This window comes from Oryctolagus cuniculus, chromosome 18 (assembly GCF_051225735.1).
Source record: "Oryctolagus cuniculus isolate XC-2025 breed Fujian yellow rabbit chromosome 18, ASM5122573v1, whole genome shotgun sequence".
NCBI lineage: Eukaryota > Metazoa > Chordata > Mammalia > Lagomorpha > Leporidae > Oryctolagus > Oryctolagus cuniculus.
In genome coordinates, this window is record NC_142884.1 from 66,770,061 (window position 1) to 66,795,253 (window position 25,193).

Here is a 25,193-nt window from a genome sequence, read left to right on the forward strand (position 1 = left end):
CAGAGGGCCCGGCCTTAAACAGTGACTGGGCTTTGTATTGTCCTACAGCTGGGAGGTCTACAGTTTGACAAGGAGCTGAGGTCACTCATCGCCTACCTTACCACAGTGACTACCTGGACCATCCGAGACAAGTTTGCCCGACTCTCCCAGATGGCTACAATCCTCAACCTGGAGCGGGTATGTGGGGCTCCCTCAGCCTAGCCAGAGAAAAGTGACTGGAAAGAGGCAGGCAAAAATGTGTACCCTTGCCACTCCCTCAAACCTTGTCTCTGCCAGTAGCCCAGCCCTCTGGGGTACCTTTCCCTTCTTGGTACCCCTGCTCTGCCCCTAGTGGAATCCAGGGCTTTCCTCAGGAATAGCCCCCACCTTGCTGACTGGCCTCTGTATTCTTACCCACAGGTGACAGAGATACTAGATTACTGGGGTGCCAACTCCGGCCCACTGACCTGGCGCCTCACCCCTGCTGAAGTGCGCCAAGTGCTGGCTCTGCGCATAGACTTCCGTGGCGAGGACATCAAGAGGCTGCGCCTGTAGCTGCAGGGTGGGCGCCCGCGGCCCATCACCCTTCAGGGCCTGTTCCCTAAGTAGCCATGGTCAAAGAGCTGGGCAAGACTGCCTTCAGGGAACCCTGACAGCCCAGGCCATTCCACCTCTGGCAGCAGGGAAACAAGGCCTGGACTCTTTCCACGCATTGCTGTCAGACCTGGCTGGGCGGTGCTTTGGGGCAGCGTTTCCACACCAAGGGAAGTGGGAAAGCCGAAGCAGGCAGCATGCGGTCCAGGCCAGCTCTCTGTGTGGGTGGTCACTCTCGCATCCCCAAACACATTACCCTGCCAGCCTTAGAGGACTTGAGTGCGTTTGGGGACCTGGGAATTAGGTTTGACTTCAAGAAGAGGTTGTGATGTGTACAATCCCTGAATAAAGACACTCCTTGAAGAGACGCCAGTGTGCTGGTTCCAAGGAGAGCTGGCTGCTGCAGGGCAGGACGGGTCCACCATCTGCACTGAGTATGCAGGCAAAAGCCTGAGGCCTCAGCCTCCTCCCATACCCACAGCTGTGCACGGCCAACTCCAGGGCCCACATGGCAGTAGGAACCCTCATCCAGTCCTGGATCCTCAGCCCCACCGGGTTATCCTGAGGCAGTTTCCCACAGTGCCAAGGGAAGTGGGAATTGCTCCCAGCAGAAACAAAAAGCTTTGAGGACAACTTTGAAGGGCCAAGTGGAATTTATTCCAAGAATATCAGTCCTGAGAACCCACTGCCCATAGGCACTGGGTCACTTGGCACAATCCGTAGTGTTGCTGGTTAAGGCCTAGGTTGGCAGGGACTTGCCACAGGACCACCGTGACTCATTGCCACAAATCCCCCAGGACTGAGGAGTGAAGAATGTGAGGTCTCTCGACTCTAAGGCCGACCACAGGAGATGTCTCAAGAGCCTAGCCATCTGTGAAGGCCGGCTGCCATCTGCTTCTAACACGGCCCTAGCAAGCAATGAGAAGGCCAGGCCCAGGCTGGGCCATGGGATTTGGAAGGCCACGTGAGACACAGAGCTTGGAGACTTCTTTGGTCCAGATGATGCAAAGGCCAAGCCTTGGCCACTGTGAACCAAGAGGTACTGTCTTGCTCCCAAGCACTGCCTCAGCCTGCCCACGTGTTGCTCAAGTCTGCTTTCTCCAGGAGCAGACTGGCAGAGGTGAGTGGAGGAGGAAGCTGAGAACTCCCATGGAGGAAAGAAGGGCGGGTCCGCTGTAATCCAGGTGTCTTCCTGCAGATGCCAGCCTGACGGGAGTATCAGAGGGAGGCCTCACTCTGTCAGCGTCAGTCGCAGGCCTTGACTGTCCACTTCTACCAGGTGGACACTGAAGTTCCCGAGGCCCTGAACAGGACAAACATTGTTTAGGGAGCTCTTACCAAATCTCATGCCTCCTGGAGACAAGTGAAACTGCAGGGCCGGGGGACTTGTAGAGGTAGCCCCTGGTTAGCTAGTGGGCCCCTCAGGAAGGTCTCTCGGCCAGGGGACTTGTAGAGGTAGCCCCTGGTTAGCTGGTGGGCCCCTCAGGAAGGTCTCTCCGCCAGGGGCACTTGTAGAGGTAGCCCCTGGTTAGCTGGTGGGCCCCTCAGGAAGGTCTCTCGGCCAGGGGACTTGTAGAGGTAGCCCCTGGTTAGCTAGTGGGCCCCTCAGGAAGGTCTCTCGGCCAGGGGACTTGTAGAGGTAGCCCCTAGTTAGCTGGTGGGCCCCTCAGGAAGGTCTCTCGGCCAGGGGACTTGTAGAGGTAGCCCCTGGTTAGCTAGTGGGCCCCTCAGGAAGGTCTCTCCGCCAGGGGCACTTGTAGAGGTAGCCCCTAGTTAGCTGGTGGGCCCCTCAGGAAGGTCTCTCGGCCAGGGGACTTGTAGAGGTAGCCCCTGGTTAGCTGGTGGGCCCCTCAGGAAGGTCTCTCGCCTCCATCAGCTGCCAATCCAACACCATCAGTTACCTCAGTCTTGGCCAGGACGGCCTCCACAGCCTCCTTTTGCCGCGGCTCCTTGGTCAATAGATAAAGAAAGCCCCCACCGCCTGCCCCTGCCAGGCTCTGGCCATGAACGTAGGGCGCCAGGACATCCATCATCCGCCGCACACCCAGCGGCTCACAACCTGGAGCCATGCGCTTCTTCTGTTCCCAGTACGAGGTGAGGTACTGGCCCAGCAAAGGCAGCATTCCTGGAGTGGGGGCACAAGCAGGTGGCACGTCTTGGCAGTACACTTACCCCACACCCTTGTGTAAATTGAATATTAAGTGCCAAGAGGCAGTTATTAAGGAGTGTGAAGGTAAAGACCCCAAGTTCCAGAGCTGGCTGGGAGGAGGAGTAACTGAGCCCACTGCAGTGCTTGAGGACTAATGTGGACAAAGCAGCTGACACGGTGACCAGCATAGTGTTCAGTGAACTGTGTGGCCACACACTTGAACCCCTGCTCAGGCTAACTCCCCTGAAACTGAGCTACAGGCTCTACAGGCCGAGCCTCCTCTCCCATCAGTTTCCTGGGAAACGGGCCTGGTGCCCTTTCCCAGGATACAAGTTTTGTCCTCAAATATGATTTGCACCTTAGTGTGAGATGCTGGAGAGAGCACACTGTAGGCCTCCGTTCCCAGGGGCCTAATATCCAGGGCCTGTGCCGAGGCTGCAAAGGCCCTGGCCTCTGAGACCTACAAGCCGTGTGGCCCTTGCCCCTGGTGCTTGGAACTTCCCCTGGAAGAGGCTCCTCACCTTGGCGGAAGGCTTCAGCGCACTCCTCAGCTTGCCGCACCAGGCTGCGGGCGTTCTGCACCACCGCAGGCAGCCGGGCGTACCAGCTCCTCAGCACGTCCTACAGATGCAGCAGCAAGGCGTAATGGAGATCCGGGCCCAGCCAGGCAGGCTGCCTTCCTCCCTCGTTCTGGGGCCAGGACTCACCTGCAGCAGATTCCGAGCCAGACGCGTCTTGCCGGTGTACACCAACAGCAGGTGGTCATTGAGCTTCTGGACAAAGCCCTCGGGCACAGTGATCTCTTCCACCTCCACTTTCAGTGGCAGCTGAGCCTTGGAGCGCCCCACCTTGATGCCAGGCATTAGGCCACCCACCTGGTCCTGCCAGCCACCTCCTGCAAGCCCAGGGCCCCTCGCTATTGGAGCACATCTGGCCCAACTTCACTCTCCTCACACAAGCTCCTGGCCTGCAGCCCTGGCTGACCACAGCATGGGAAGATAGCTTCCCTAACTTCGGTTGGGACAGGTGGGCTGTGCGGCTTCTGCCCAGCCCTGGGAGCAGGCTGTTCCCAGCAAGGGGAAGAGCTGTACTACAGAGCCAGACTTGGAATCATAGGTCAGAGCTGATCTGTAACTGGAATGAGAAGGAGAAAGCTTTTACACTGACCCCTCCCCCTAGAGGAGTCATAGCCAGGGAAGTGACAGAGCACTTTGCCTGTAGCCGAAGCCTCCCCCAACCGGGTCTCCTCTTTTTTTCTGATCCAGAGTGTTTGTGTTGGAAATGAGCTTTTCAGCACCTCCTGAAAGCTATGTGTATACCTTACTTTAGTTAGGAACAGTATGGCTCTCTTCTTTTTGTCTCCCCTTGCAGCTATATTAAAATGACTGAAGTTGAGCTGCCTTGGGACAGGGATTTCACATCTGGGGTAGGGCCTGAGAAGATTTAAAGTGTAAAATGCAAATGGCAGAAGGCATCTGAAACTTTACAGCCAAAACATAGTGGCAGTGGAGGGCCCAAAAGGTCAAGGACTCCTAAGTGAGCCCCTCTCCTTCTGAGCACTTAACACCGTTTGGAATAATTTATTCACTTGCATGGTTAATGATCATCTGCCTCCAGTAAATCATATAAGGGAGTTCTTGTGCCGATCTTATTTTCCCATGACATTTTGAGGCTCCCCTCATGAGACTTTGGAGGGAAAGGGCCCTGTTTTTGCTCATGTATCCCTTAGGCCCAACACAGAGTGGATTCTGAATAAACAGCTGTCATTTGACCAAATGAACTCCAAGGGGACACCTCATCAGTGGCGTGGTCTCCCCATCTGCCCCTTTTACAGGCTGTGAGTCATCTCCGTGAAAGGAGGGGGCTGGGCCACAAAGCCACAGAAGCAGCCTACGCAGACATCTGCACGTCTTGTGGCAGTCCTCCCAGAGCTGTGCCAGAGACAAGGCCTGGGCAAACAGAACACCTCAGGGTCTGGAACCAGACAAACTGCTGGCTGCTCTACCCTGGGCATGGATTCCAGGTGGCCAGGAGGAGACGGAAGCCTGGTGCTAACAATGTTCCCCTAGAACATAGCCTCTACTGGGTCCTCAATGGCCACAGGTGACCGGGCAAGGCAGCTTGCCAGAGGGCAGATTGAAGGTCCAGCCCTAATGCTGACCCAGCTGTGCCCAGCAGGCCCTGAAAGACAGACAGCGTGGGTGGTGGCAGTCATGAGTCACAGCAGCTGGTGCAAACGGTCCTAACACATGTGAAAGATGCAGCATGGAATCGGCGCTTAGTGGGTGCTCACAAAGCATCAGCCTCTTTGAGGGAGAACAATTAAAAGTTGCAAACCACCAGAGAAGGTCTGAGTGTTAAGAAGGAAACTACAGCCATTTTAAGGAGCAGCAGTTCTGTGGTTGCTGGCAAATCATGCAAATCTACGGGAGCCCTCAGAGGCACCGGGGAAAGTGCCAGTGTCCAGTGTCCTCCCCCTGACCTGGGGCAGCCCCGTACCTGTAGTGAGTACCTGCTCCAGGTGCAGCACTGCGTGGATCAGGGCCTCGGTGCCCACTGCTTGACCTGCAGCCCGCTGCAGCGCAGCCAGGGCAGCACCTGCCAGGATGCTGCTGGTACCTGCAGGATCAGAGGGAGGCACCATCATGAGCAGGCCCTGTCCAGCCCAATGCTGCTGCACCACCCTCTTCTATCAGAGCCCAAGGAAAGGGGTCACGGGAAGGCTGGAGTCCCACGACAAAGGGGTTGGTAGGCAGCAGCGGGACACTTACCGAGGCCGGAGCCATGGGGCAACTCAGACCAGGTGTGTAACTCAAAGCCACCCCCAAAAGTATGTAGCAGCTGCTCCCTCAGTGGGAGCTCAGAGCGGATGTGCACTATCCCCGCACAGATGAAGGCCGCCTTCAGCAGGGCCCCTGCGGAGGGACAGGCACAATGCAAGGAATTCGGCCTCCTTGGATGGCCAACCCCCTCCTGTTTCCCAACCCAATGGAGGCTCATCTGGTGGGACAGAAACCCAGCAGCAGGGCAGGCCGCACTCCCATGCCACAGAAGGGCCTCTGGGCTCCCTGACCTGAGCAAATGTCTCATCCCTGCTTCCTGTGCCCAGAGTGACTTCCACCCCTCTCTTTCAGGGCCTCTCAACCAGACTGGCTAGCCCTCAGGCCAGGCCCCAGGGGCCTGCTGCCCTCTGTGCAGGGGTCTCCTGGTCCTGCCCCCATCCTCCAGCTGGCTGTGTGTGCATCCCCACCTGCAGATATTCTGGGGTGCCCTGACCTGGGGCATGGGGCTGGCAGTAATCCTGCAGCTCATCCAGGCTCCGGCACACTATCTTCATGGCCATCTCGTCCTGCTGAGGCCCCACTGCCAGCCGCAGCTCGGGCTCCAGGATGCGGCGTGCCCTGGCCCCGATGGGCCGGCGGCCATCCACTCGCACGGCCAGGCCCAGCACTGCCCCGCCAAGCTCATAGGCAAGGGGTGGTGTGTCACTCCAGCCCCCTGTGACAGGTCAGTAAGGCCAAGCCGTCACGGGGGCTGCCAGCCCAGCTCTGGGGCAGTTATCCTCACCCCACCCCCACAAGGCTCACCAGAGAAATCCACACGGGCCGGGCACTCAGCCACCACCCACTGCCCAGGCGCTGGCAGTTCCACTGGCTCCTTGGAGACAAAGTGCTGGGCCGTCATCACGGCCTGGCGGATCAGGATCTGCCCAGCCCCCTCGTAGTGGCGGGCAGCTCGCACCAGCAAGGCTGGCCTGCCAAGAAGGAAGGAAGGGATGCCGACCCGGAGTCCAAGAGGGGGGCAAACTGTCTGGTCTGGGAAACCTGACTGCCCTGGGTGACCCCAGGGTGTCCCATCTCTCTCTGGACTTCCACCATCAGAGACCACTTCCTGGATGGTAGCAGCTTCTCAAAAGGTCTCACTTCTGTCAGTACCTGCTCAGCCACTTGTCCCTCTCCTGAGCAAGTGCCTCCACGCCCCCTGCCAGGTCTCCGCACTCCAGGTATGAGAAGGGCCGCATCCACTCGGGGTTGGCGGCTGGCCCACTCCGTAGGCCTCCCTGGCCCTCTGCCATGCATCCCAGAACGTCTGCCACACAGGCCAGTGCCCGCGCTGCCACGCCCGGGTCTCTCGCCCCAGCTGCAACTGAAGGATCAGGAGTTAGGGGCAGCAGGAGAGGAGATCAGCTCCCCGTGCTCTCTGTCCCCAGAGGCTACACAACAGTCCCCAAACACTCCAGACCCTCGTGCCTCCTGGCATCCTGCCTGTGAATGTACCCCTGCTCCCTGCCTGCAAAAGATCTCATGCTGCCAGCCTCAGCCTAGGTGTGCCCCTGGAGCACCAGCTGGCACACCCACGGTGGTCAGAGCTCAGGCTCAAGTCTCAGCGCCCCTGCCATAGCCGTGCGGCTGGGGATGACGGAGTTAAATAAGGATAATGTTCCTCACCCCAGGACTCAGTGATGGAAGTGCTGCTTTGGAGGCCAAGGCTCTGAGCCCCCAGGCGGCGCACCTCTCTTAGGACACCTGCTCCCATACTGGAATGCCTGGGTTCAAGTCCTGGCTCCACTTCTGATTCCAGCTGGGCGGCAGCAGGTGATGGCTCAAGCACTTGGTTCCCTGCCACCATTATGGGAGACCTGGATTGAGTTCCAGGCAGTAGCTGGGCCCAGCCCTGGCTATTAGCTGCATTTGGGGAATGAACTAATAGGTGGAAGATTTCTGACTGTCTCTGACTCTCTGCCTTTCAAAGTAAATTTTAAAAATAACAATAATAATAGTAATAATAAAAAAGATAGCATACATGTGTGTATGCTGGTTCTCAGAGGACCAAAGACTCAACCCCTGACCTAGAAACTGCCAGTGTGTCTCTCCCCTAGTTAGACTCTCCCCTCGTGCTGACAGCTCAAAAGGCAGGTGACCCTGGTCCGCATCCCCAGCTCTAGAGCCCAGCACACTTACCCTGGTCCAGCCTGGCCAGCAGGGGCCCAGGACAGCCTTCACGGACAGCGGCCCGGATCAGCGGGCGCAGACTGAGGTCCTGCCGGGCCTCTAGCACGTGCTGTGCCTTCCGCAGGGCCTGGCAGAAGAACAGGTTCCGGCGGGAGACCAGCGTGGCAGCCCGATCCAGGCATGGCTGCAACTGCTCCCAGGACAGGCGCCAGGAGGCTCGCCAGGTCCGCAGAGTCTCCCCTCCATGCTCCTTAGGGTCCAGCATCCACAGCATGTCCTGGGGGCCCAGGGCCCTCGAGGGGTGGAGCACAGGAAAGAGGCGGGCACTGGGAAGGCAACGCTCTGCAGGGGGTGTGTCTGGGTCCCACAGATCCCATTCTCTGATGTGGGGAGAGGACACATTAGCAGGAGGAAAGCCTGGGTTCCCGCCCCCTTCCCAAGCCCTGACACCTGTCAACTCTTAGGCACAGGATGGGCGTGACACAGGTCAGCGATCTGGGGAGGGAGACCAGATCTCTGCTCCCTTTCCCAGGCCGCTGAACAAAAATCTCAAAAGTCTGAGCACAGCCAGACATTTGGAGTCGCCCAGGGGAAAGTGCTGGAGAGACTCGAGCTGCCCCAAACTAGCCCAGGCCCAGGGAGATACTGAGCGGGGTTTGGGACTGAGCTGGGGGCGGGGGAGGTGCAAGCCTTGAAGAGGTGGCCGGCGAGGCCAAGGTCTACAGAGGCTGCGGAGCTCTCCACCATACCGGATGCCCGTCTTCTTGAAGAAGTCGCTCCAGGACATGTTGAGGTACGTGCCTGGACGCTGTCTCTGGGACAAGAGGAGGAAGCAGTCAGGGCTGCAGGGCCCACAGGAAGGGGTTGGGGACACCAGGTCAGGTGGGCCAGGAGCTGCTGGGGTGGGGACATGGAGAGAGACATGGGCACATGGGGGAAAACTGCCTCAAACCCAGGAGCCTGGACCCAGGTGCCTGGAATTCGGAGCAGCGCCCTGGTTCCAGGCCCGACTCAGCAGGCTCCGGGGCCCACCATGGCCCACCGCCCTCTCTGAACCTCAGTCTCCAGCCTGCAACACGGGGGTAAACTCTCCTGGCCACACAGTCCCCACAGCCTATTCTTCAGGCCAGGGTCCACAGAGCCTGCAGCGCAGTGGGGGCTGGAACCTGGGGGTCCCCAAAACCTGAAGATGAGGATGAGGGGACAGAAGGCAGTGCCTACCTCCCAGCTGTCCAGACGGCCAACAAGGGTGAAGGCCCGGCCTGGGTAGCCATGCAACTGTGTGTGGTGTCCCTGCAGGATGAGGTCACGCAGCTCCAGGCCACGCAGGGCCTCAGACTGAGCTACGTCCAGTCCACTCATGAAGCAGCCAGCGCCGATGTGAATGGGGCCCTGGCAGGGAAAGAGGGCCGATGTCCTGGGTGGGCAGGCTCCCCAGGTGCCCGCAAAACACACAGGCCAGGGGCTCCGCCTCCCCTCCCCCCAGCACGCCTCTCCACCTCACCCGCAGGTGGCAGTGCCACAGGACGCTCCCGGGCCCCAGTCGGACAGGGCCCTCCAGCAGGCAGCTGATCACACAGCTCCCAGGCTCCAGGAGCTCTGGCTCCTGTGAAGCCAGCGAGAACCACAGTGAAGAGCGAGGGCCAAGGGCCGGGGCCACCCCACTACTCCCCCACAACCCAGCACCTGGGGTTAGAAAGTCAAGGTCCCTACTCTCCAGGCCTTTCAGCTAGCAGATTTCCCTGTGGACATGGCCTGGCCCCAGCCGGAGGCCTATCCCCATCCCACCTGTGCAACCACTTCTCACCCCACCCCCCTGAGGATTACCTCTTCCGTCTACTTGCCCCCTGCATTAGCACCATGGCAGTGACCTGGGCCATCACTTCAGATGTCCCCAAGCAGACCCCATAGAAAGGCCTTCTTCAACTTTCCATAACAGCACCCCGACTCGGCCACTTACTGACCCTGTGATCTTGGGCAACTCACTCAGCCTCCAGTGCCTCGTGTGGAAAAGGGGGACCCCAAACCTGACGCTCACAGGGCATCTGCTCCAGCACCACATCCCACATCCCACCTGGCCCCAAGCACCCAGCACAGCTCACCTCCACCTGGGAGTGGATGATCTTGGCCCCAGGGCCACTGGGCAGCGTGAAGTTAAGCAGAAACTCACTGGTTGAGGTCATGTAGCTATAGCTGCCTTCGGGGACATAGGCTGCAATGACATAAGATGGGACCCCAGCCCCATGCCTGCTGCAGCTCTGGGCCACGCTGACCCCCTGCCAGCAGACACACCCTCATCAGACGACAGCAGGGCAGGATGGCAATGGGCCCTTTGGGCCAATGGGAAAACGGAGGCTCAGGGGTTCGGTGATCTGCCCCAAGTCTCACAACAGGAAGTAGGCAGGCTCCGACTAGAGCCTGGGACACAAAGAGCTCTCTCCACAGGGTGCTCTGGGTGGGCCAAAGGGACTTGCCCAGTCCATACACGGGGTGGCTTGGTCTGAAAGCAAGGGGGCAGCCCCATTTTAGGGGGTCCTCACTCCCATCGAGAGGCAGTACATACTCATGGTGAGGGGCTGATCTCGAAGCTCCCGCCACAGCTGGGCCCGGGCACCCTGCAGGTAAGCTGCTACAGCCGCGTCACTCTGCCCCATCTCCGGGGGCCTCCCCACCAGGAAGTCCTCCCTGCTCACATTCCGAGCCATGCAGAGCAGGATGTCGAAAAACAGCGACAGCTGGGGCAAGGACAGGAAGCACAGCTGTTTGTGGGTCAGAACTGGGCCCCAGGTTCCCAAGGCTGAGCTGGGGCAGTTCCGTCTGCAGAGATGCTGACCCACGGAGGGGAGGGCAGGTCTGCAGTCACACAGCACCTTACCTCCCGGGCCAGGCACCCACCGTCGCCCTCCCCAATCACCTGGACAGGCCGGGCTCCAGAGTCCAAACCCATGTAGGTGCAGGCGTCCAGGGGTGGGCTCACATGAGTGGCCAGGAGGCGTTCGGCGGTCTCCACAGAGAAGAATACAACTCCAGAGACCTGGAGGGGCCCCTACAAGCGTCAGGTGGGGGGACCCCCTAGGCCAGGCCTGAGCACAAGCTGGGAGGGTGCAGATGCCAAGTGTGGCTAGGGGCCTCGCAGGGCAAGGACTCTCGTTTTCTAAGCCACGCCTGCACCCAGACTCCAAACGAACCCTGAGTGCACTCCGACCAGAATTTCTGGGACCCTCCCTCCATGTTCAGCTTTTACCTTGCACTCACTTCTCCATCTCCTCACAGTCCAATCCCCGACCCCTCCCCTCCATTCCCACCCTTGGCCCGCATTCTGGAAGCACCCCAAGTCTGGTTCTAGACCTACTCCCAGCTACATCCCCACTTGCCCCCACTGGTTCTAGGCCACCTGGTTTGGGACAAGACCCTGAGTCCCAAAGTCAAACGTTTCCCCAACGTGGGCTCCTCCTGCTCACTGAATGCCGGTTCCAGGGTTCCCTTACATTCCAGTTCTAGCCTGCCCTAGGATCTTCTGCAAGGAGTGGGGCTCTGCTCCAGGGAGGCAGATAACCCCCCACTGCCCCTGTTCCAGAAGGTCCCCCAAAGACCTCCAATCCAGGCCCAGCAGCCATACCAGGGGCACCCGCCCATCGGGCTTGACACACCGCTGTATCTCCGCCTCGGTGCCCTGGTAGTAAATGTCCAAAACGAAGTCCTGTGTGGGGAAAAGAGGGGGAAGGGCGTGGGAGAGGGGCCGGCAGGAGGGTAGCGGAGGAGGTGTCCGCAAGCGTGTCCCCCTCGCAAGTCTGACGGGTACTAGCACACCCACGGGGACCCAAGTGACACAAGTGACTGACAGTCCCACCAGCAACAGTAGACAGCGGGCTCTGAACGGCTCCCCAGCCTTGGAGCCGAGCACAGGGCCTGGCAGCCGAGCACAGGGCCTGGCAGCGTCACGGGAAATGCATTTCTGGCATAAGAGTAAGTGAGCCTCAGAGCTGTTCCCCGGAAGAAATTCCTCAGGCTCAAGATCACACCGGAGAGTTCCGATGGCGAGCTGCCTGGCGCACGGGACTGCAGGGCTGGCCCAGGCCGCTTGCTGCCCGCACCACTGCCCCAGCACCCTACCTGGGAGTCAGTGAGGTACACGCCGTGATCCAGAGCGTAGGCTGGACTCCCCGGAAAGGCAATCACTCTGGCTCCCCGGAAGCTGTCCCAGCAGATCTCTGTGGGGCAGCGGCAGTGAGAAGGCTCCCAAGGGCCCGCACCCAAGGCAGGGAACTCTCAGCCAGGGGGCAAGAGCCCAGGGCACCAGCACCCTGGAGCCTCTAAAAGAGAAACACAGTTTCCAAAGCCCAGTGGACAGTATCCTCGGAGAATGACAGCCCCTTCCCTCCCAGGTGTCTCCCATAAAGCCCCATGGGCACAAGGGGCAGGGCTGACTGCATCCACCTGCAGACAAGCAGACCGAGGCCCAGCAGGGGAAGCCCTGCCTTTTGATCGGGGCTTCATTCTCCACATCCTACAGCCTCCCTTCTGAGCAGGGCAGAGGAGCAGGCCCCAAGATAGGCAGAGCCCACACCAGCTGTGGCCAGGGAAGGCAGCCCCAGGCCCCTGCAGGCTCACCAGGGTTTCCAGGAACAGACAGCAGCATGTCAGTGCTGCAGACCCACACGCCTGGCGGGCAGCCTGGGCCCAGCTGCAGGGAGAGACAGAATGCAGATGGTGGCCTGGCCCAGCCCTTCCTCTGCTCCCCACAGCCCAGCCTCAGCCTGTTCCACGGGCTCCAGCAGCCACCTGGTCCACAGGGCTCTGCTGCTAAAGTAGCAGGAGACTCCTGAACCCACAGTGCCCATGCCACGCCGCCACCACCCCCAGCTGGGGACCCACTTTCCCCCAAGATGTTCCAGACTAAGTTCTGAAGCTCTAACTCACTCTAGATGCCTCCGAAACTACTCTTGCTGGGGTCGCCCACTGAGACTGCAAAGCACATAGCGGAGGTGCAGCCTCACCCGGAAGGTCATGATGTCCAGCAGGGAGTCCAAGTTGCAAACTAAGGCCTCCTCCGGGGCCTGGGGACTTTCCACAGGGAGGCAGGTGAAGGCCCGGCCACAGTCATCAAAGGGGAAGTCTCGGCCCTGGGTGGAAGCAGGAATGGGTAAGGCAGCCCTTGCGGCAGTCAGGAACAGAGGTGACTTATTAAAAATGCCATCCTGATGTTTGCTCTTAAAGTTTTAAAATATTTACTTAGGTCTTCATTGCAGGAAGCTGGAGTCAGGAGCAGAGTTGGGTGCTGAATCCAAGTACTCATAGACAGGACTTTAAAAAAAAAATAGATACATACATACATATATACATACATAGATGGACACATAGATACACAGATTTGAAAGGTAGAGTAACAGAGGGAGGGAGAGAGAGAGAGAGAGAATCTTCCATCTGCTGGTTCACTCCCCAAATGGCTGTAATAGCTGGGGCTGGGTCAGGTCAAAGCCAGGATGGTCTCCCACATCAGGTGCAGGGGTCCCAGTACTTGAACCATCTTCTGCAGCTTTCCCAGGTGCATTAGTAGGGAGCTGGATTTGAAGTGGAGCAGCTAGGACTCAATCTTGTGCCCATACGGGATGTTGGCACCACAGACAGCGGCTTTACCTACTATACCACAATGCCAACCCCTTAGTGTTCTTTTTTCCAAAAAAGATTCATTTCATTTATTTGAAAGGAAGATTGACAGAGAGAGGGGAAGAGACAGAAAGAGATCCTGCATCTACTAGTTCACTCCCCAAATGGCTATAATGGACTGGGCTAGGCCAAACCAAAGTCAGGAGCCAGGAACTTCATCTGGATCTCCCACAGGAGTACAGGGACCCAAACACTTGGGCCATCTTCCACGGCTTTCCCAGGTGCATTAGCAGGGAGCTGGATCAGAAACAGTGCAGCCAGGACTTGAACTAACACTCTGATGTAGGATGTTGGCATTGTAAGCAGCAGCTTAATCTGCTGCACCACAATGCCAGATCCTTCTTTTTCTTCTTCTTTTTAATGTTTAATGAAAGGCAGAGCAACAGAGAGTGACAGAGATCTTTCATCCACTGGTTCACTCCCTAAATGCCCACAGCTAGCAGGCCAGGCCAGGTTGAAGCCAGAACCCCAGAATCCCATCCAGGTTTCCCATGTGAGTGGCAGGGTCCTAAGCACGTAAGCCATCTTCTGCTGCCTCCCAGTATGCATTCGCAGGAAGTGGATGGGAAGCAGAGGAGCTGGCACTTGAACCGGCACTGCAATATGGGGTGCAGGCGTCTCAAGCCACGATTAACCCACTATGCCATAAGGCCCATCCCTCTCTCCTTATTTCTTACATGTTGATTTTTTTTTTTTTTTTTTTTTTTGACAGGCAGAGTGGATAGTGAGAGAGAGAGACAGAGAGAAAGGTCTTCCTTTTTGCCGTTGGTTCACCCTCCAATGGCCGCCGCGGCCGGCGCGCCGCAGCCGGCACACCGCGCTGATCCAAAGGCAGGAGTCAAGTGCTTCTCCTGGTCTCCCATGGGGTGCAGGGCCCAAGCACTTGGGCCATCCTCCACTGCACTCCCTGGCCACAGCAGAGAGCTGGCCTGGAAGCGGGTCAACCGGGACAGAATCTGGAGCCCCGACCGGGACTAGAACCCGGTGTGCCGGCACCGCTAGGCAGAGGATTAGCCTGTTGAGCTGCGGCGCCGCCCTACGTGTTGATTTAAAATCATTCCAACCAAAAAACTAAGAGCAAGGAAAATAAAATGAAAGCTAATTAAAATAAAAATTTACAGAGTGGCATTGTGGCACAGTGGATAAGGCCACCACCTACGATGCCAGCATCCCATATGGTTGCCAGTTCATGTCCCTGCTGCTCTACTTCCAACCTAGCTCCCTGCTAAATGCCTAAGAAAAGCAGCAGAACATGGCCCAAGTGTTTGGGCCCCTGCTACCCACGTGGGAAAACTGGACAAAACTACCTGGCTCCTGGCTTCTGCCTGGCCCAGTGTTGCCCATTGTGGCCATCTTGGGAATGAACCAGCAGATGGAAGAATTCTGTCTCTCCCTCTCTCTATAAATCTTTCAAAATAATAAATCATTTTTAAAAACTGAATTAAGTTAACATTTAGTTTAAAAAAAAAAAATAAGCCAGGCACCACAGCTCACTTGGCTAATCCTCCACCAGTGGCGCCAGCACCCTGGGTTCTACTCCCGGTTGCCCCTCTTCCAGTCCAGCTCTCTGCTGTGGCCCGGGAAGGCAATGGAGGATGGCCCAAGTGCTTGGGCCCTGCACCGGCATGGAAGACAGGGAGGAGGCACCTGGCTCCTGGCTTCGGATCGGCCATTTACGGGGTGAACCAATGGAAAAAAAAAAAAAGGGAGACCTTTCTCTCTGTCTCTCTCTTTCTAACTCTGCCTGTCAAAAAACAAAACAGGGAGGCGGGTGTTAAGCTTAGTGTTTAGGATGTTAAGATATCTAGGCCTCATACTAAAGTCCTTGGGTTCAGTTCTGGCTCTCGCTCTGGCTCCTGACTCCAGCTTCCTGCCAGTGCAGACCTTGGGAGACAGCAGTGATAGCTCAAGTAACTATGTTTCTGCCACTTTTTTTTTTTAAAGATATTTATTTGAAAGTCAGAGTTACACAGAGAGAGGAGAGGCAGAGAGAGAGAGAGGTCTTCCGTACACTGGTTCACTCCCCAGATGGCCGCAACGGCCGGAGCTGCGCCGATCAGAAGCCAGGAGCTTCTTCCAGATCTCCCACACAGGTGCAGGATCCCAAGGACTTAGGCCATCTTCTATTGCTTTCCCAGGCCATAACAGAGAGTTGGATCAGAAGTGGAGCAGCCGGGTCTCAAACTGGCGCCCGTATGGAATGCCAGCGCATTAACCCACTGTGCCACAGCTCCGGCCTCGTTTCTGCCACTTTTGCAGAAGATCCAAGTTGTATTCCCAGCTCCTGGCTTTTGGCCCAGCCTCAGCCATTATGTAGCCATCTGGGAAGTGAACCAACTGAAGGGAGCACTCTCACTCTCTCGCTCTCGCTCTCGCTCTCTCTCTGCCTCTCAAATAAACTCATTGGTTTTCTTAAAGAAACTGAGCTCATTCTATCAAACTCTGTCACTGGCCTTTCTCACTTAGCAACAACAATGCACTCACCGAGCACTCAGAGCGAGCCAGGCCCTGTTGGAAGCGCTCACACATACCTTCTCAGCACAACCAGCAAAGCACGAACTGTGGTCACCTCATTTTATGGATGAGGAGACTGGGGCCTAGGAAGGGTCAGGAGGCTTGCCCAAGATCCCAGAGCTGTTAAGTCTCCTTCTGGGCTGACACATCGAGCTCGGCGGGCTTCTGATTCCCTGTCTGACATTCCACCAGGAGCAGATGCTGCAGGTGCCATCCAGTTCCCAATGTGGGGATGTCTGAGATGGGTTCTGACTCTGAGTCTTCTGGATTTACACAATGAACACGTGGCACACACACACCCAGGCACAGCACCCCTGAAGTCCACTCAGTCCTGAGAAGCAGGGACCATGACTTTCCCGTGGCCCGTACCCCGAATTCCACTTACCATGTGCAGAATGAGGATCCAGGCCGAGTGCAGGACGTCAGCCGTGACCACCTGTCAAAGGCAGGAGAGCAGTGCTGAGAGGCCTGGGGCAGCCCCGGCCCCTCGGGGCAAAGCAGCTCAGCAGCCCAGTGGCCCTGCACCTGGGCTACCTCTCAGCTCCCTACTTTTTTTTTTTATTATTGTTATTTACTTATCTGAGAGGCAGAGAAAGAGAAAGAGCAACCAAGCTCCCTTCTACTGGTTCTCTCCCGAAATGTCCTCAACAGCCAAGGCTGGACCAGGGTGACCTTGGGAGTCAGGAACTCAATCCAAGCTTCCCTCACGGGTGGCAAGATCCCAACTACTGGAGCTACCACCTGCTGCCTCCCAGGGTGCACATTAGCAGGAAGCGGAGCAGAGACCTGACACAGGCCCTCTGGTGGGATGCAACTGTCTCAACATTGTCTTTCATATATATATATATATATATATATACACACATATATATATGATTTATTCTATATATTTTATATTTTATATATTTCATATATATATTATTTATTTTACTTATTTCAAAGGCAGAGTTACAGAGAGACAGGAAGAGACAGAGAGAGAAAGAGATCTTCCATCCGCTGGTTCACTCGCCAAATGGACACAATGACCAGGGCTGCGTCAGGCCAAAACTAGAGGCCAGGAGTTTCTTCCAGGTTTCCCGTGTGGGTACAATGGCCCAAGGACTTGGGCATCCTCCACTGCTCTCCGAAATGCATTAACAGGGAGCTGGGTCACAAGTGGAGCAGGTGGAACTTGAACTGGTGCCCATATGAGATGCCAGCACCACAGGCGGTGGCTTTACCTGCTATACCACAATGCTGGCCCCTCAGCCAGTGTCTTAACCGCTTCACCAAATGCCTGTCTCCCTGCTCCCTGTTTTGGGCAGAGGTTGCAGGCAACAACCTGGGACTAAATGGGTGACTCAGGGGAAGTCAGCTCCATGACAGTCACACAGTGGTCCCCTCCCCTGGCACCTCCATTGCCAGAATGTGTCCCTGTCTGTGACCATCTCCCTCTGTATGTCAGCGTTGTGGCAGACAAGATAACTGAGTGAGATGGCTGGTGAGTGTGGACAGACCCAGGGGGACACTGACTCACAAGCCCAGCCCAAAGAGGGCAGCCACATAGCAGTTCCAGCGAAGTGGCCACATGGGAAGCAGAGCTTTGCCAAAAGAAAACAAAGAGCTGCACATTGAGATTCTACTTCCGACCTAGAAGCACTACAAAACCCAGCCCTGGGGCCAGGGCTGTGGCACAGAGGATCTAGTCGCTGCTTGCAATGCCACATCGCACATCGGAGTGCAGGTGCAAGTCCTGGATGCTCCACTTCTGATCCAGCTTCCTGCTAATGCGTCTGGGTAGGCAGCGGAAGATGACCCAAGTACTTGGGTCCCTGGCACCCACATGGAAGACCAGGATAGAGTTCCTGGCTCCTGGAGTTCCAGACCTGGCTGTTGTGATCATTTTGGGAGTAAACCAGCAGATGCAAAATTCTCTCTCTCTCTCTCTCTCTCTCTCTCTCTCTCTCTCTCTCTCCTAACATTCTGCCTTTCAAAAGAAAGCCCTGCCTTCTGCTCTCACCTGGATGGTGAGGCCAGGAGAAGTCTTCCCAGTTTACAGAAACAGAAGCCAAATGCTGAACTGGCCAGGGCGATGGAGCCGGAAGAGCCAGGGATGTTGGAAACCCCACACACAGAGAGCCGGGCTGTGGGGTGGCGGTTCAGGGCACTCACCGTGAAGCCCGCCCGGGCGCTCAGGTGTTCAGCAGCCACCAGCAGGGCATTGAGCGTGGCTCCTCCGCTGCCCACACGCATCTCGGGGTCCTCCACCGCCAGCAACAGTGTCCCAGCGGGGATCTGCTGGCGCTTCTGCCGCACCTCCAGCTCTGCGGCCAGAACCTGCTCTGGGACCTGCTGCCTGGGTCTCTGCCCTGGCCCCAGGCCCCTGAGCAGGCCGACTGAGGGTCACCGCTCATTTCTGTGACTCAGTAGCTTTTCCAATGGTGGCTTACGAGATCGCCACTCAGTGCTGTCAGGGAAGTACTACTGCTCCCATTTTACAGATGAGAAAACTGAAGCCCAGTGAACCGACAGGACAAGTGAGAGGTCATGCGCTGGGGAGTTGGGGGTGGGTATGCAACAGTCTACAACAGGAGCGAGGTGGGGAGGGGGAGCCACCTACCTTTCTGAAAGACCTGGACGCTGTCCTTATACTGGCACGTCAGGACGAGGACCGTCCAATCAACTCCCTGCGGCTGCTCCATTCTGGCCAAAACGGAGGGCCTTCCTAGGGCGGTGGTACATGGAGGATGGGAATATTATTTATGTATTTTCATATGCTTAAACGGCAGAGACACAAAGAGAGACGTTCCGTCTGCTGGTTCACGCCCCAGATGCCTGCAACATCCAGAAGCCAGGAGCCTGGAACTCCATCACTGGGAAGCTGGAATCAGAAGCAGGGCCAGGACTCAAGCCCAGGCTCTGATACGGGACGTGTGTGTCCCAAGCAGTATCTTCACCACTACGCCAAACACTCACTGCTGAATAATTGTTAAACTATAAGACTCTGGTGTATAATTCCATGAATTGTTACAAAGATTTCTGTAGCCATCACTATTTGTACCTCAAAAAAACTCCCTCATGCTATCCCTTTATAGTCCTATCTTTTCCATCCCTAACTCTTGATAACTACCAATTTGTCCCCCATAGCTATAGTTTCATTCTCTCAAAAATGTCAAATAAGGGCCGGCACTGTGGCACAGTGGGTTAAGCTACAACCTGTGACACCGGCATCCCATATCTGCACTAGTTTGAGTCCCAGCTGCTCCAATTCCAATCCAGCTCCCTGCTAATGCACCTGGGAAAGCAGCAGAAGACAGTCCAAGTGCTTAGGACCCTGTCACCCATGTGGGAGACCAGGATGGAGTTGCAGGCTCCTGACTTCAGCCTGGCCCGGCGCCAGCTATTGTGGCCATTTGGGCAACTTGTGGATGGAAGAATATCTCTCTCTCTCTCTCTCTCTCTCTCTCTGTAACTGCCTTTCAATAAATAAATAAACAAAACCTTTTTTAAAGTCACATAAATGGAAGATAAGCTTTTGAAATTAGCTTCTTTCATCCAACATAACGCCTCTGAGATCCATCTGAGTTGTCGCCCAGATCAACAGCCTGACCCCTTTTTTGCCAAGCAGTATCCCCCGCAAGTACACACTGCAGTGTTTCTCTGTCGCCCATGGAAGAGAGCTGGCGGCCTGCAGGTTTTGCAATCATGAAGAGAGCTGTCAGAAACCTCCAGGGGCAGCTTTACGTGAAGATCAGATTCATTTCTTGGGCTGGCGCTGTGACATAGTGGGTAAAGCCTCCACCCGCGGTGCTAGCATCACATATGGACACCAGTTTGAGTCCCAGTTGCTCCACTTCTGATCCAGCTCCTGCTATTGTGCCTGGGAAAGCAGTGGGAGATGGCCCAAGTGTTTGAGCCCCTGTACCCACACAGGAGATGAGACCTGGAACAAGCTCCTGGCTCCTGGCTTCAGATCAGCGCAGCTCTAGGCATTGGGGTCATTTGGGGAGTAAATCAGTGGACAGAAGGTTTCTCTCTCTGACCCTCCCTCTTCCTTTCAAATAAATAAATCATGAAAAAAAAAAAAAAAAGACTTCATTTCTCTAGGTGGATCCCGGGGGAGTGGGATTGCGGGGTCATGCGGTAGCCCTGCAGTGACCTGCAAAGTGTGGGTGCATGTGACTTCCTAGGGAAGTCAGACAGGGCTACAGTTGGCCCTAGCATAAGCAAAAGGGCTGCCCTTTCTGTACCACCAGACCTTCACCACTCGGTCACTGGCTGTGAGGTGCAGGGGAGGGAGAGAGAGAACACTTCTAACCTCTGAGGGTGGTTCCTTGGAGGAGGAGGCAGGGTGCAAGCCGACATGCACATAATGAGCTGTGAGGGGGTACACCAGCCTGCTCACAGGGATCCAGGCAGGGTGCCAATGGCACCCACACAGGCACCTCCCCTTTCAGATGCTCCAAGGCAGAGGGGCTGCACCCCACCTGTCAGCTGTCTTTTGCCAGAGCGCTCTCAGGAAGTGGGGTGGGGATGGCGGAGTGAGGCTAACGGGCTTTACCCCCACCCATCCTCCTCCCAGCTGGGCACTAGAGCCCCTGATCTCCCCGAGATATCCATATACAAGGCCTCAGGAGTGCCCCACAGTCAGCAGCACCACACCCTCCGAGCACTGAACAGCAGGACCCCGCTGCTGTCTCACGAAGCAGCGCCCTCATCACCTTTTCTTGCAGCCCCCAAAGCTCAGTCAAGGCTAACTGTGCGCCACCAACAGAGATGGACCCTGGGTGTGCACCCAGTGGGCAGTTCCCACCCCAGCCAAAACCAACAGGAAACCCAAACCTCAGCAACAGTCCCTTCTGATGCCAGACTCTTCTGCCACCGAGCCTGTGGTTAAGGCTGACACGTCACCACCACTTAACAACACCCACACTCCCTCAAGCCTTCAGGAAAAGCCTCCACCAGTAACAGAAATTGCATTGTTCCCTACTCAGCCTGGAACGGAACTCCAGATCCCAGCCAGGCACCTGCGGGCAAAGGTTTTCTCCAGAATGGCACCTGGTCTTTCCCAGAAAGGGGGCAGCGAGGAACTCGAGTGACCACCAATTCCCTGTGTGGCCTTGGCACCCCAACCCTCTGAGGTCTCCTGCAGCTACAGGGAGCACAGCTGACAGATGCCTCCAGGTGGATCACGTGGAGGCTACAATCCCCATAACTGGCTGGGAACAGTGACTGAGCGCAGACCCATTCCTGCAAGACTCTTGCAAGAGCTGAGACTCCTCTGACAGGCAGCTTTGCTCCAAGAGCCCCCAGCTGATAATGTCTTAGGACGGCACTGCTGTCTGACTCTTCCCTCCTCAAAGCGCTCCTGGATCCTACAGCCCAGAGTGACATCTTTCCTGGCCGCCCCAGCTTCCTCCCCTTTCCCTTCCAAGAAACTATCCCAAATCTAACACCACCGTGGCAATTGCTCCTCCAAAGACCCAAACTAACATAAGGAGTATAATATCACTCATCCCCTCTTGGCACCCTCAAAGGAAAAGGCACTGCGACAAACTCTGATGTCCGGGAAGACTGTTTATCTGCAAGGATGAAACTAAGAGGGTAGGTGCAGGGTGTAATCATTCAGACTGTTTAGGACACCCACTTCCCATGTCAGAGTCCTGGCTCCACTTCCAACTACAGCTTCCTGCTGATGCGCACCCTGGGAGGGGGCAGATAATGGCCCAAGTACTTGGGTCCCTGCCATCCACATGGGAAAGCTGGACTGAATTTCCAGCTTTTGGTTTTGGCCTGGTCCAGCCCCAAGATGCTGTGAGCATCTGGGGAGTGAACCAGCAGATGGAGGAGCTCTTACTCTGCCTTTCCAATGAAATAGATTAATTAATTAAAAAAAAAAAAATAAGGCAGGACCAGCACTGTGGTGTGGTGGGTAAAGCTGCTGTCTACAGGGCTTAGCATCCCATATGGGCACTGGTTTGAGTCCTGGATGCTCCATTTCCAATCCAGTTCTCTGCTGTGGCCTGCAAAAGCAGTAGGGGATGGCCCAAGTCCTTGGGACCCTGCACCCATGCGGGAGACTGGGAAGAAGCTCCTGGTTCCTGGGTTCAGACTGGCACAGCTCTCGCTGTTGTAGCCATCTGGGGAGTGAGCCAGTGGATGGAAGACCTCTCTCTCTGCCTCTGCCTGCCTGTAACTCTGCCTTTCAAATAAGTAAATAAATCTTAAGAAAAAAAGAGAGAGAGAGACAGAAAGATTAAGTAATTTGCCCAAGGTCACACAGCTAGTAGGCAGCTAAAATTAAATCTAAACACCTTTCTCCAGTATCCATTCTCTTAACCACTATATTGAACCTACTTTGTAGAGCTGAAACAAGTGCAAAAGGAATAAACATATAATGTGTTCATTATGCACTAGCTATAATTAAGAAAAAGCCTAATCCAATCAAGGCAACACTAAAATAAGGATATTTGTGATAACAGGAAGTGGGATTGAGCTCACCCACTCTAGACCATAGCTAAAACCTTATGATTTTTTAATTGATTTTCATTTTTTTATTTGAAAGGCAGAGAGACAGAGACAGATAGAATGAGATGTTTTCCATCCACTGGTTCACTCCCCAAATGCCTGCAACAGGTGAGGGTTTAGCCAGGCTAAAGCCAGGAGCCAGGAATTCAATCAAGTGGCAGAGACCCAGTACTTAAAGCCATCACCTGCAGCCTTCCCACAGTGTACATTAGCAGGAAGCTGGATTGGAAGTAGGGCCAGGACTTGAACTAGATACTCTGACATGGGAGACAGGCATGCCAACCAGCATCTTAAATAGTCCCAGACACTGTGCCAAACATCTGCCCAAAAAACACTATGATTCTTTTCATCCAAGATAGAAATTCAGCACAGCAGTTAAGCCACCTCTTGGGATACTCATATCCCATACTGGAGTGCCAGGGTTCAAGTCCCGGCTGCTCCACTTCCAATCCAGCTCCCTGATAATGAGCCTAGGAAAACAATGAATGATGGTCCAAGTATTTGGACCCCTGCTACCCACATGGTAGCACTTCACCACAGGGTTAAGTTCCTGGCTTCTGGCTTTATCCTGGGCCTGGGCCTGGGCCTGGGCCTGGGCCTGGGCCAGCCCCAGGCACTGTGGCCACCCTGGGGAGTGAACCAGGAGGTGGAAGATATCTGTGTGTATGTGTGTGGTGTCTCTCTCTCGCCAACTCTTACAAATAAATAAACATTTTTACAACAAATGTGTCATAAAAACTGCAGGGATTTCAAAGTTTTTTGTACCTAATTTCATTTTTTCCACAAACTCCTTGAAGTGTGCCCCTAATATTACTTTACCGAGGCCAACGTGGGTAGCTGTGTGGCCCAGATTCTTCCTCCGGTGGTGGTGACAAAGTCTGGCCACAAGCAAAGGCACTAAAAGAGCAAGGAAGAAATGCTCCAGGGGGAACCCAACAGCCCAGCCTTCATCTCAGCACCGTCTGACAATTCCTGGCCAGAGAGGGGTGCACAGCCCTATTCAAACCAGCAGGAGGGCCGGCGCCGCGGCTCACTAGGCTAATCCTCCGCCTAGCGGCGCCGGCACACCAGGTTCTAGTCCCGGTCGGGGCGCCGGATTCTGTCCCGGTTGCCCCTCTTCCAGGCCAGCCCTCTGCTGTGGCCAGGGAGTGCAGTGGAGGATGGCCCAGGTGCTTGGGCCCTGCACCCCATGGGAGACCAGGAAAAGCACCTGGCTCCTGGCTCCTGCCATGGGATCAGCGCGGTGCGCCGGCCGCAGCGCGCCGGCCGCGGCGGCCATTGGAGGGTGAACCAACGGCAAAAGGAAGACCTTTCTCTCTGTCTCTCTCTCTCTCACTGTCCACTCTGCCTGTCAAAAATAAAAAAAAAAAAAACAAAAAACAAAAAACAAAAAACCAGCAGGAGTGGATGAACCTGGGCGCTAGCACAGAGCACAGCGTCTCTCCCGTGCCTGGGTGATCCTGGGCAGGTTACTCCATGTCTCTGAGCTGGTTTCCTAACCTGAAAACCAAAGCCAGACATCAGCTTCCTAGGACTATTGTTGGCATTAAATAAAAATGTGAACGATGCGGCACATGGCAGCAGCTCCGGGGGGTGGGGGTGGGGCGACCGTGTAGAGGAGCAGAAGTTTGGCCTGATCTTGAAGCGAAGTCTCTAAAATATTCTTTGGGTCAAAGGTGGCCCCAGGAGAATAAAAAAAAGCCAGGGAAGGCTTGGAGAAACCAACCAAGGCTGAGTGGCAGATCAGACAAAAGGGTCTTTTATGGTAGGTAACACAGAGGCTAACACTTAAGGAGTACTTTTTTTTTTTTTTTCAGGCACTTTCCCCAAAGCCAAGTGGCAGTTCCTGTGACCCACCCCCAACAGCCCTTATCAAAAGCTTATCACACGCAGGCAATAGATAAGGAGACTGTGGCTTCACTGCCCAAGGTTCAGCCCAGCTAGTACCTGCAGGCCAGGTGGGTGCAACCCCAATGCAAGTGCTCTGAATTCTGCTGTAGAAACAGGACCTCCCTCGTGGAGTCTCTGGCCCCTGTCACCCTCGATGTTTGCGTAGAAATCTTAGAATACCGGGCCTCCAAGCATTCCAACATTATGCCCATTCTCAGAACTTCATCCGCTGAGGCCAAGATGAAACACTTGAGCCCTCAGGCTAAAGCTGTTCAAACATGGGACAGGGTGGGTGGCCCGGAGCGGAATAAAACAATAAGGCCTCTTCATAGAGGCCACAGGAGGTGGAGCAGAGACGGAGCATTTCAGAGCTTTAAAGAGAAAAGCCGGGCTCAGGGAGGGCAGCTAAGAACCAACTGGAAGTAAAATGATGTTGTAAGTTACATAAACAGCATGCCACGAGATTCCTGCAAAAGTATGAACCGTGGCGGGGTACACTGAGGCAGGAAACGGCCCCAAGGAACAGTCGGCGCCGCGCCGGCTTCCTGCGCCCTACTTGCCTCTGGTGTGAGGGGTCCTGGGAGCCCGCACACCTTCCAGTCCCCGGCGTCCGCAGGTCCCGCAGCACAGGGCAAGTCCCCGTGGCTCCGGCTCAGAGACCCAGGCCAAAGAAAACGGAACGGAAGAAGCCGCCTGCAGTAGGTGGGCTCCCGGGGGGCGCTGACAGGGTTCCCAGAGATTCTTCCCGGACTCCCGCCCAGAAGCTGGGCGGCTCGAGGCCCGGTTCTGCGTGCAGGTCCGGGATCGCCCGGGTACAGGTGTGCTGGGGCCACCCCTGCCGGCGCACGGACGTGTACCTGCCGCCCCAGCGCTCGGCGGGGCGGGCTCTTTAACGCGGGCGCGCGCCCTTCGTGGCGCACCCTGGGAAATGTAGTTTCACC

The 25,193-nt window shown here is 56.0% G+C and overlaps 2 protein-coding genes and 1 long non-coding RNA gene across 10 annotated transcripts in view; 2 read left to right on the forward strand and 1 right to left on the reverse strand.

Annotated features, from left to right (window-relative positions):
* The window catches only part of COG4 (component of oligomeric golgi complex 4), a 35,504-nt gene extending 34,564 nt beyond the window's left edge, over positions 1-940 (forward strand). Inside the window, exons 18-19 of the mRNA XM_002711714.6 lie at positions 49-177; positions 400-940. Coding sequence (XP_002711760.1) covers positions 49-177; positions 400-534 — 264 coding nt within the window. The 3' untranslated portion in view covers positions 535-940. The remainder of the gene's footprint in view (positions 1-48; positions 178-399) is intronic.
* Positions 941-1,207: 267 nt separating this feature from the next.
* Positions 1,208-25,147, reverse strand: FCSK (fucose kinase). Of its 8 annotated transcripts, none has more exons than XR_016225410.1 (24): positions 24,813-25,143; positions 18,455-18,559; positions 18,007-18,158; positions 16,241-16,291; positions 12,672-12,797; positions 12,286-12,358; positions 11,788-11,885; positions 11,294-11,374; positions 10,589-10,708; positions 10,238-10,409; positions 9,777-9,886; positions 9,179-9,280; positions 8,896-9,066; positions 8,424-8,488; positions 7,684-8,054; positions 6,658-6,868; positions 6,310-6,476; positions 5,999-6,220; positions 5,494-5,637; positions 5,222-5,341; positions 3,430-4,903; positions 3,244-3,343; positions 2,475-2,698; positions 1,208-1,876 (listed from the first exon to the last, which is right to left on the reverse strand). XR_016225410.1 is itself a non-coding variant. In XM_008257599.5 (24 exons), the coding sequence occupies exons 2-24, from the start codon at positions 18,534-18,536 to the stop codon at positions 1,805-1,807; spliced, it is 3,222 nt and encodes a 1,073-aa protein (XP_008255821.3). In that variant the 5' UTR covers positions 18,537-18,559; positions 24,813-25,147; the 3' UTR covers positions 1,208-1,804. The 8 variants fall into 8 exon arrangements, 6 of the variants coding, with proteins under 6 accessions (XP_008255821.3, XP_089176589.1, XP_089176588.1 ...); XR_016225411.1 differs by having other exon boundaries at positions 3,430-3,617; positions 5,973-6,220; XM_008257599.5 differs by having other exon boundaries at positions 3,430-3,617; positions 24,813-25,147.
* Positions 2,180-2,594, forward strand: LOC149121011 (uncharacterized). The gene is made up of 2 exons (XR_016225415.1): positions 2,180-2,308; positions 2,371-2,594. It is a non-coding gene; the product is annotated as an uncharacterized LOC149121011 (long non-coding RNA).
* Positions 25,148-25,193: the final 46 nt, after the last annotated feature.